At 44.4% G+C, this 10,888-nt stretch overlaps 1 protein-coding gene across 3 annotated transcripts in view; it reads left to right on the top strand.

The window, feature by feature from the left end:
* The first annotated feature begins 4,167 nt into the window (after positions 1 to 4,167).
* The window catches only part of LOC147446083 (uncharacterized), a 41,032-nt gene continuing 34,311 nt past the window's right edge, over positions 4,168 to 10,888 (top strand). Inside the window, exons 1-3 of one of the 3 annotated variants that reach the window (XM_086525396.1) lie at positions 4,168 to 4,287; positions 4,428 to 4,504; positions 4,584 to 4,656. In XM_086525396.1, the coding sequence (XP_086381522.1) occupies positions 4,462 to 4,504; positions 4,584 to 4,656 (116 nt within the window). In that variant the 5' untranslated portion in view covers positions 4,168 to 4,287; positions 4,428 to 4,461. The other 2 variants (XM_086525395.1, XM_086525394.1) reach the window with 2 other exon arrangements.

Here is a 10,888-nt window from a genome sequence, read left to right as displayed (position 1 = left end):
GAACTGCCATATCTGATTGCATATATCATGTATCTGAGTTTTGGGAATCAAGTGCATGTAGAAAACCTTTGTGGGTGAAGACCACCAATTGGCTGGGGTATCTGGCAGCACCCAATCTTTGAATTTGAGGGTTACATCTTGATTGCAAGGCACACTGAGGTTGAACACATGAGAGCACAACTACCCCCAAGAAATTTTGAGTCCATGGCTAAGTCTGAATCTTTTCTTGGCAATCATAAAAGCAAACAAGAATGCCCTTAGAGTCAGCTACTTGATTGATTGAGCTTAAACCCCTTTTGAAGAGGGTTAAGGCTTTTTTACCCAAAATTAAAGCAGGGGTTTTTTCTAAAAAGAAAACTCCAAAAGCATGATTCAATTCCCATTGAGTTGCCACTATATCTGGATCTTCTAATCAATAGAGAAAAAGCAGCTTTCCATGATTGCACAAGCATATAGCAGTAATACCACACAATTTTATAAGAGCTACTGAGAACAATTTATCCCATGCAGGCATGCCCCACATCCCATGAAAGTACACGACTGATTTGACAATGAGAATCCACATGATTCTGGTCCAGTAAGTGTCAACAACAAACATATGTTTAACCAATGTTGCCCTCCTTGCAAGCATTTGCATTTTCAAGTTAATGACCCCCAACCCTCCAAAATTAACAGGCATAGCCACACTGTCACATGCAATCCGAGCAACAACAGATGATCCCCAAAAGAATTTTAACAGTTTTGATTTAAATCTATTCAATGCACTTTCAGACCATTCCAATAAAGGCAGAAAATACACCAAATATGGTATCATAATTGCCTGCACAACTCGCAATCTAACATGAATGGGCCATTAGGTACAATTCCATGAGGCCATTTTGCATTGGATCCTATCTTCAACCCATTGAGTGAGTTGCTTAGCAATCACATCAACTCCCAAAGGATACCCTAAATGCCTGAATACACTTTTCCCTTGAGACCCTTTTGCCTTGCCAAATGAGCTTATGAATTGTTCAGCAGAGACATCAATCAATTGAGCTTTACCAAGATTCAGATTTAGACTAGCAGTCGGTGAATACAAACTCAAGTATGACATGCATTTTCCTATGTTAGCATTCTTTGCATGCATGAAGGTTATAGTGTCATCAGCAAAACCCAAGGCCAATACATGTTCAGACCCAACCCGCAATCCTTCAAGATCTCCATTTTTAACTTGAGCATATAAAAAGAAAAACAATGGATGCGTGGAAACTGCAAATAGAAGAGGGCTGAGTGGACATCCTTGCCTAACAAATCTTCCCACTCTAGTAGTTGGTGATAGTTATCCATTTACAATGACCTTGGAAGTGGCCCCTAGTCCCAGTAGTTGTATATAGTTTGAAATTCTCAGGTCAAATCCCATTTTCCTCATCATCTTCACAATCAAATCCCATATTACTGCGACAAAGACTTTGGCAAAATCTAATTGAAGAAGCACTACTAGGCACTCTCGGACAAGAACCACCATGGGCATGGCTTCCTAGCAAGGAGAGAAGCCAGACAGTGACCGTCACGGTTTCGTGCACAAGGAAGTTGGTTGGGGTCGCCCTGGGAAGGGGAGGAAATTTCATCACATAAGGTTAATCTTGTGTGGCCTTTAGCAAGCGTAGCAAGCTAATTTTCTTTCCCCCAATTGACCACTATAGCTTAGGAGAGATAGTTCTTCAGGTTTTCTCATTAGGGCGCCCAAGCAAGGTCTTGTGGGGTTTAAAAAGAATACTCAAGGGAGGGTGTCCACATGCGTTTCCCCCTCCCAACTTTCCTCCTCTCCTCGGCTACCAAGCCGGAGAGAAAATGACAAGGCATCAACCCATGCAAGATCAATCGAGGACTACACATGCAGCATTCATGCAAGCTGCATGGCACATGCCTACTAGTCGCACAACTTCGAAGTTTGTTAGCCATCATCCCCCCTCCCCCTATTCTTCCCCAATCGTACCTCCCGTGCGATGCCCTGCCCTGCCCTGCATCATCACATTCAAAATGCCCTAATATGCAGCACAACGCAAACTCGACCTGCGGTTACTTGCTTTACTCTACAGAGCGATGGGTAGAACGAGTTGCTACCCTGCTCTGCAACACGATGCCCTCCCACACCACTCCCCACATTCTTTGAGTTGCTCGATTGCATCACTTCATCCCCATCTTCTACCTCAACATGTGTCTAGCAACAGAGGCGCAAGCACCTGCTAATCGGCTCACATGGAGGACATAGAGACAAGACTTCTCGTTGGCTTAACACATGATCACCACTCACTCTCTCTCTCTCTCTCTCTTTCTCTCTCCATGTGCCACCTCCCCCTTTTTTCCCTCAAAGGTATGTGAGCATCTCCTTAGATACCACTTAATAAAACCCCTACAAAAGATTAGGCACACTTACACACATGTCTTAAAGTTGAGTTCCTCCCCTAGATTTTGATTAAATATATGTGACTTTTAGTTTACATTTTTTGAGTTTCAAATGACTCTCAGTGTGAAGAAGTTGAGCTTCTATGCTGTGAGGCCCCCTATGGTCGTGGGTGCCTAGATCAATTGCTTGATCAATCAACGTACCTCTGGTGTGGGTGAGATCTGAAATATGTTGTTACGGTTGCTCCTCTAGCTGTCCGTTGGCTGGTGTAAAGAAATTTTTGATCTGCCTTTGAGACTAGCTCTCCCTTGACATCCTCAGCAAGGTCTCTCTATACTTGCGCAGCTCAAGTAAAGGCAATATGAGAAACATCTAATCCTCTTATCTCATGACTCTAGAAAGTGGTCCAAAACCATCTCTGAGCAGATAATGGAAGCATCCTCATATCTCATAGTACATCGGGCAATGACATATATAGTGTAGTTGTGTTTTTGGCTCTATACAACATAAGCGACATGTTCTGGCCTTTGCTCGTACTCCTCAAAATTTGCGCACGCGTGCGCACACACACACACATTGTTTGAATAAGAATTGGCCTCATCTACAACTTCCCCCATCAACATGGCTTACTCCATTGCTACTAGTCATAAATTACAGACACTTTTACAATCACAGCTTTGAGGCAAATACCCATATGCTTTAACGAATTTTGTTCTCACGAAATGCCATCCTCACTGTCACTAAAAGCAGTTTTGTACTAGGTAAGGAGGAAGATACACAATCTGAAGTTTTGTGAACATGGGATCTCTGTTTATAACCAAAGGATGTCCCCCCCCCCCCCCCCCCCCCTTCCCCCTTTTGCCCCCCTTCAACCAAGCATTATCTTGCATGAAGGTTTGTCCGATCGGTGTTTGATGCCATGATGCCGAGATATAATCTCTCTTTCTACTATGTGCCCCTCGTTCGCATTAGTGTTGGCAACACCATCGTCCCCATTCCGAATCTACGTTCATCGTGAGCCTTGACGGTGTGCATGGCGGCAGCATCCCCGATGCCGGCACACCCATTGCAAAGCTCGAGGCTAGCATCTACTTGACCGTTATCATCACCCTCAAACCGTTCATGGCCAATTTCACACTTGACAGAGGAAGTGCAGGTGTCTACGGCACTTGCTACACTTATCCCATTCATGATGATGGTTCTCTTCCCTATGAGGACTATCTGGACATTCCCATCTTGAAAGATGATGGACTTCAGAATCCGGATGGAGTTGGATTCTGGAACTTGGAAGAAGAGTCGAGAGTCGGGAGTCGGGACTCTAGCTAGAACTTGGAAGAAGAGGAGGAAGAACATGAGGGAGTCGGGACTCTAGAACTTGAAAGAAGAGGAGGAAGTCGGGACTCGGGAGCTGCGAGTGACGCGACTCTCGAGACAAATTGCATGCAAAATTATGACCGCCCTTTAATGCATATTTACATGCGTTATAACTTATAACACAAGCTACACAATACATTACATACATGATACATACATATAACCACCCCCACACACATGTGTGTATGTGTGTGTGTGTGTGATACCTTGCTCCTTCTACTTGAGACTCTAATGACACCATGCCCCCAACACAAAAGCTTCATGCTGACGCCCATATCGACCAGTTTATGCTTCGTTTGACGCCCAAGATGCCAATGACGTCCAAAATGGCCTCCAGCTTTAAGGCCTACAAGTTACACACTTAGTGGAATTGGGGCCTTAGCTTTAGTACTTACCTAGTGCTCACAACCTAGTGCTCACAACCTTGCGCGTTATGGTACAATAGCACTGTGCGATCTCCACGAGCTCAAAATTAAGACTCAATTAAGGATGTTATGTGATCGAGATCACCTGCCACCTTTCCAGTGAGTGTGAGTCTGTACCCGGCCCCTCTCTCTCTCTCTCTCTCTCTCTCTCTCTCTCTCTCTCTCTGTGCGCGTGCGTGTGTGCGGGCGCAATTTAATGTAAGCAGAGCTCGACTTGCTCTCACTGGGTAATGTTACAGTGCATTCCTGATTACGTTCGTGGCCTAACCTGAGATGGGTGCTTCCAGGCGCCTCTTCGTCCGGTCCGATGAAGAAGGTAACCTTGTATGAAAAGCTTGTGCAATTTTCTGAGCACAAATCCCTCTCATTTTCATGCGTTCTTTTCTTTGGGGCAGATGAGGGCAGCGGTGATCTACATGGAGATGGTGCTGGCCCCAGCACTTCTTCAGCGCTACGAAAGAGCAAAAGGTAGTCTCTGGTTTTTCTTAATGCTCTTTGAAGTTAATAACATAATATGCAGGCTCTTTGCTTGTTGCTGCTATGCACAAGCAAAGGCACGGCAATGCATGCATGTTCCGAGTCTTCATCTAAAGACGTGTTTTGTGTTATCTTCTTCATAGCTGTTGAAGTGTTTTTTTTTTCCTTGTTGATGCTCTACCTGGTTGTTATCAGTCCTCACATTGTATTAGGTGCTAGATGTCATTAGCTTCATGGCAGAGCATATAAATTATGCTTATGATATCACCTTTTGCCATCACTAGGGTGAGGGCATAGTTTTAAGTAACGAAGTTCGGAGTCTTGTTTTTTATTGTAGGGAAAATTACCAAAATACCCCTCTAATTTGTGGAAATTCCCTAAATACCCTTGTATCTATTTTTGTTGGATTGTTCAAGATTTTCTGATCTTTATTCCTTTTTGTCACTTGAGATCCGTTTTTGAGTGCTTAGAACGTAATTTGTCACAAATTACCTTGCAAAGAAAGGCAATTATGTGTAAAAATAATGAAGCAATTATCTCTAGAACCTATATAACCAACTCGAATCCTACTTTTAGCATCTTGTATTGATAGACAATTAGTCGTCTTATGAAAAGCTACAATATTTTTTATTTTTGGAAATATTTAATCTCACAACCATGGGTATTTTGGGAATTTTGGAAAATTTGAAGGGCATTTTGAGAATTTATGACTAAATATTGGGGGTATTTTGGGAATTCATAAAATTTGAGGGGTATTTTGGAAATTTCCACAAATTAGAGGGGTCACATGTCTCTGTGGGAGGCTTTGGGAATCCATGACTTGAAGGTACTGTTCAAGGTGAATGTGCTAGGGACATTGAGGATTTGGGGGACGGAGCATGGCTTAAAGAGTGTTTAGGGCCGAAACGTTGTGGTTGCTTTTCCATGGATTTCTCTTGATTTAGAAGGGGCTACTTAAGGCGAAAAGTTGGCATGAAGGGAGGATGTGGTTATCTATATGATATGACATGTTGAACAGTTGTTTCGTGGTGGGTGATAAACAGAGTTATCACAAGGTAAGTAAACTTTGTAGCTTTTTGGCGCTCCTTGACAGATTTAATGTGTAGATGATAAATTAGTTGGCCATTGCCATAAGAGCATGAAAGTGAGGGTTGAGTGGCTGCTTAGTGCCAGTGGCTTGTTGCTGAGGCAAGAGGCCATCGCTAGGGAGAATTGAAACCATTGTGTAGGTTGAGAGAATAAGGGTGTAAGGCTAGTGGCAAGTGTTAAAGCTAGAACGAATGGGAGCGGTTGCGTAGGGCAAGAGGACGAGGTTGTAGGGCAAGGGGTTATTTTTGGCTAGAGTAAGCACATGATGGCTCAGATTGTTAAAGTGATAACATCTCAAGTGAATAGTACAATGTGATCCCAATATTTATTTTGGCTCTAGCCTTGAGGTATTTATGTTACTTATTTGCCAAAGTCTTGGGTAGGGCAATTCACTAAGGAGGGTACTTAAGGGCCCCCAGGCTTGTATATAAGCACCACCTTGCCCCCATTATATACTCACTAATTCATTGCCTAGTGGGTTGGTTCAACAGTCTCTCTCTCTCTCTCTCTCTCTCTCTCTCTCTCTCTCTCTCTCTCTCTCTCTCTCTCTCGTATTCTCTCGATTCCTCTACGCTTCCGCAACGTCGACTATGACATAGTATCAGAGCATTGGTGGGAGGACTAGTACGCATCGAAGAAGTAGATCTTGTTGCCTTAGCGTTTTAAGGCTTTGAAGTAGCATTTTAAAAAACGCTAAGAGAGAGGTCTCTTGACGACGTTTGGAACTGTTGGGTGCAGTCTTTCGAAAGGGCAGATCCTCTTTACCATTAGGTGTAGCGTTTCGAAACACTAGCGCTCCTTGGGGCAACTCTTGCAGCGTTAGGAGTAGCATGGCCATAGCGTTTTGAAACGCTAACGACAAGCACCTCACATTGCAGCGCCATTTGAGATGTAGTGCCAAAGTCCCTTTCCACGGCAATGTTTTGAAACATGATGGTACTCGGAGCAGTCGACGATAGAGTAGTAGGTTATCTTGGACAACCTTTTGAAAGGTGGCATTGTCACAAAGTGATAACGTGGCATGACCAACTGGAAGAGAAATGGCCGAGTGGACAAGAGAAACCGAATGGACCAACGTAAAGAAATTATGGAGCACCGGCAGAAGGGCCCAAAACCCTAAAAGACAGAAGCTTGAACGTTGAGAGAGATTTTCGTAAATCATGCTGACATGTTAACGTGGCATGCCGTATGGACTTTCGCAAATCGCGCTGTTGGTGATGACGTGGCAGATTGTATGGATTTCCGCGTTTTGTGTTGCTGGCAGCTCTCACGCGAGATTTTTGGAGGAGATGCTTTTGGGCTTTAGCGCTTTCGAGAGAAGTGCTTTTGGGCATCCCTTGTAAGTTTACAAGGACCCTTGGGGCCTCACTCTGCAGAGCATATGGACACAGAGTCTGCGAGCAGAGGACCCTCTATCACAAATTGCTGACGTATCAAGCCACTGAAGAACAGAGCCACTGTGTAGATCTCGGTTTAGGGGCCTAAAGAAATTATGGAGCACCGGCAGAAGGGCCCAAAACCCTAAAAGACAGAAGCTTGAACGTTGAGAGAGATTTTCGTAAATCACGCTGACATGTTAACGTGGCATGCCGTATGGACTTTCGCAAATCGCGCTGTTGGTGATGACGTGGCAGATTGTATGGATTTCCGCGTTTTGTGTTGCTGGCAGCTCTCGCGCGAGATTTTTGGAGGAGATGCTTTTGGGGTTTAGCGCTTTCGAGAGAAGTGCTTTTGGGCATCCCTTGTAAGTTTACAAGGACCCTTGGGGCCTCACTCTGCAGAGCATAAGGACACAGAGTCTGCGAGCAGCGGACCCTCTATCACAAATTGCTGACGTATCAAGCCACTGAAGAACAGAGCCACTGTGTAGATCTCGGTTTAGGGGCCTAAACCCTAAGAATAAGCAGACGAAGAAGAAGTTCCTACCAACTTATATGGGACCTCGTCCGATGGGGTCCAAGTGACACAAGAAAATACAATAAAGCAAGACCTACACACACGCGTGGAGCTGATGACGTGGTAGAATTTTACAAATTTCTGGATTCTGCGCTGCTAACGTGGCAGATTGTATGGATTTCCGCAGATTACACTGGCTATACTGACAAGACAGTTGTACGGATTTTCGTAAATCACGCTGACTGCGTCTTGGGCCAGATGTTTTTGTATCAGATGCTTTTGAGATTAAGGCTTTTCATGTAGATTGCTTTTGGGCCTAGGGCCTTTAAATATGAGGCCATGGGCTCATTCTATGACATGCTTCTGGACGATGGTATAGAGAATGGAGTACCGACTTGTACTCGGTTGTTGAAATGTAAAGAAATACCGGAAGGGGCACCAAGGTTTGGGGCCAATACTCTCTGAGGTGGAATTCCCCCACTCCGTGTCGCGTGTGTTCTCTTTCAGTTCAGTTGTTATTGACGTGCTAAAAGTCTATTCAGTCTGTTCTTTTCCATTGGCACGTGGTGTCCGTCTTGTGAGAGTGGTATCAGAGCATCAGGCGTGTGCTTTTTTGAAAGCATACCGGTCCTACAAAAGAGTAGACGGAGCAAACCACAGACTACTGGAATTTTACTTGAAGTATCTTCGAGCCTTGACCACGGACTTATTAGCCACTCCCACCCTTACTTCATCGCGCATCGGACGCAATCTCGTCTTCATCGCTCATGTCTTACAAGGCATAAGCCAAAAAGATCACTTGCAAGAGAAGGATCCAAGATTTGTTTCGAGTCACTGTTTTTCTCAAAAGTAGTGCCATGCAGATGTTGATGTCTATAGCTACCAAGCTGTACACTCCAAGGACTTGGCAAGCTTTCAAGAAAATTTTTGCCCGAAGTTATATGGTTTCTTACATCTTCCTTCAGAGTGCAACTTCTGGCAGAGTGGGGTATCTTGAAATGCTTGCCATGGAAACCCTAGCAAATTATATCTTGAAATTTCTCGACATCTCTCAGTAGATGTCTCGTCTTGAGCTGATAACCTTGAAGGTCCGATGTGATTGCTATGTCTTCGGACTACCATCGCCGTTGGAGTAGTGAGAAATGATGTTCTGGTATTGTTTGAACCTCGAAACAACGCAGACGGGATGTGTGGGGGGCGTTTGGTTGTATGCTTGAAAAATATTGTTGTTGTTACTCCCGGCTCGGACCTGGATGGTTATCCGGGAGGAGTAATAAGAAGTGTGAGCAGTGGTTACTCTCAGCACCTCCAAACGACGCAGGCGGCGGTCTGGGGGGCGTTTGGTTGTTAAAGGCCTCTATATCTCCACCAGCCCGGACCTTTTTAGGTTATGCAGGAGGAGTGATGAGGCAGTCGTTGAATCTCTCCCGGCCCAGACCTTGTTAAGTTATGCGGGGGGAGTGTTCATCGGCGACTTTATGTTTCTGTGTCTTGTAACATGTATATATGTCACGTGACACATCCAACCCTATGTGTCCGTGGACAAGCTACACCATAGCAGGGTTCCCGTCAGTCCAGTCAGTTTAGATTAGAAGAGATCTGGCACTTTTGTGAGTCTATTCGTAGACCGTGCATGCCCAGTCACTTAGTGTAGATGCATATCCTCTGGTTGCACACCGCATAAGCATAAGCATTTCCATTAGATTCCATCAGAGTCAGTTTGGGGATTTTTCAAGTGACTTTATCCAATTTTTCCCTATTTTTAACATTTTTCACTTATTTATTAAGTGACTTTTGTTGGGAACTAAGTAGGGCAAATTGGGTAAGTTAATATATAAGCAAACCCAAGTTAGCACAATAGGGCAGATGAGCAAGGAGCACAGCAGGCTTTCCAAGCAACAGGCACTCCCTCCCTCTCTCAGCAAGAACCTCTTCAAGCTCGCTTGGTGAGGACACCCCCCTTCAGCCCCTAGCGTTTCTGGGATCGCCATCCTCTCTCCCTCCCTTGGCGTTTCTCAACCAACAGCCCATCGCCATCAAGCTCCCCTTCCTGGCGTTTTCTCCCACTACCGGCAGCCAACCTCAGCGTTTTGCTAACGCTAGCAACTTATACAAGTGGTAGCGTTTACAGCCATGGAAACGCAGCCTCAGCCCTGCAGCAGGACAGCTTTTTCAGCCCTCGACATCAGCCCAAAAACGCAGCCTAATCAAGCAGAGAACCTCAGCGTTTTTGTCATCTGTATGAGCCTCTACAAAGCAGAGATTTTCAGCCATAAAAACAGCAGTAAAACAGGGATTTTCAGCCATACGAAACAGCCCCAAGATCACCCAGATTCCCATCCATTACGCCCTTGTGGACAACAGATAGAAGAGAACCAAATTCAGCCCTAAAGTCATCGTCGTCGTCATCGATATAGTCCCTGTTTGCATCAGTCCATGCATCATCATTGTACACCTTTGTGCAATCAAAAGTAGACCACTTGCCGACGAGAGTGGGGCCTTCAGAGGAGGGTTTTACAACCTCTCGGGTGTCGTATCTCTTCTCTCTCCTTCTCTCAGTCTCATACACTTGCATGCACAATATCCACTCACTTTGTTCGTGATCATAGCACTCTCCATAAAGACGGAAGGCTCTCTCCTTCCCTTAGCACTAAAAGGAACCTTGAGAAAATATAGATCACTAATCTTGAGAAAATACAACATTCATTCCGCTGCACCTTACAATATATGAGCATTTGTGTTGCATTGTAATGTGCCAATTACTGAATATTCCTAATTGGAACCCGAGAGTAAAATCACCAGTCATTGAAACCAGTATTAAAACCAGAGTTAGACAATTCAAATCGGCACCAAGACAGGTTCAAAACAAATACCATCCATTTCAAACACATTCCAAACAGGATCACCAAACAAGTTCTCAAACAGAACTGAAACTAAATTCAAACTTAAAAAGAAATCTCGACATTAGTCGAGCTCATTCCTAATTGGAACCCGAGAGTAAAATCACCAATCATTGAAACCAGTATTAAAAGCAGAGTCAGACAATTCAAATCGGCACCAAGACAGGTTCAAAACAAATACCATCCATTCTAAACAAATTCCAAACCGGACCACCAAACAAGTTCTCAAACAGAACTGAAACTAAATTCAAACTTAAAAAGAAATCTTGACATCAGTCGAGCTCGAAAAGTCGATTGACTTTCCATCTCGAAACCTGTACCAAAAATTAGGCTTAGGT

Source organism: Adiantum capillus-veneris, chromosome 12, assembly GCF_014529385.1.
Source record: "Adiantum capillus-veneris isolate H3 chromosome 12, ASM1452938v2, whole genome shotgun sequence".
Classification (NCBI taxonomy): Eukaryota; Viridiplantae; Streptophyta; class Polypodiopsida; order Polypodiales; family Pteridaceae; genus Adiantum; species Adiantum capillus-veneris.
This window is presented reverse-complemented; position numbering and strand designations above follow the sequence as displayed.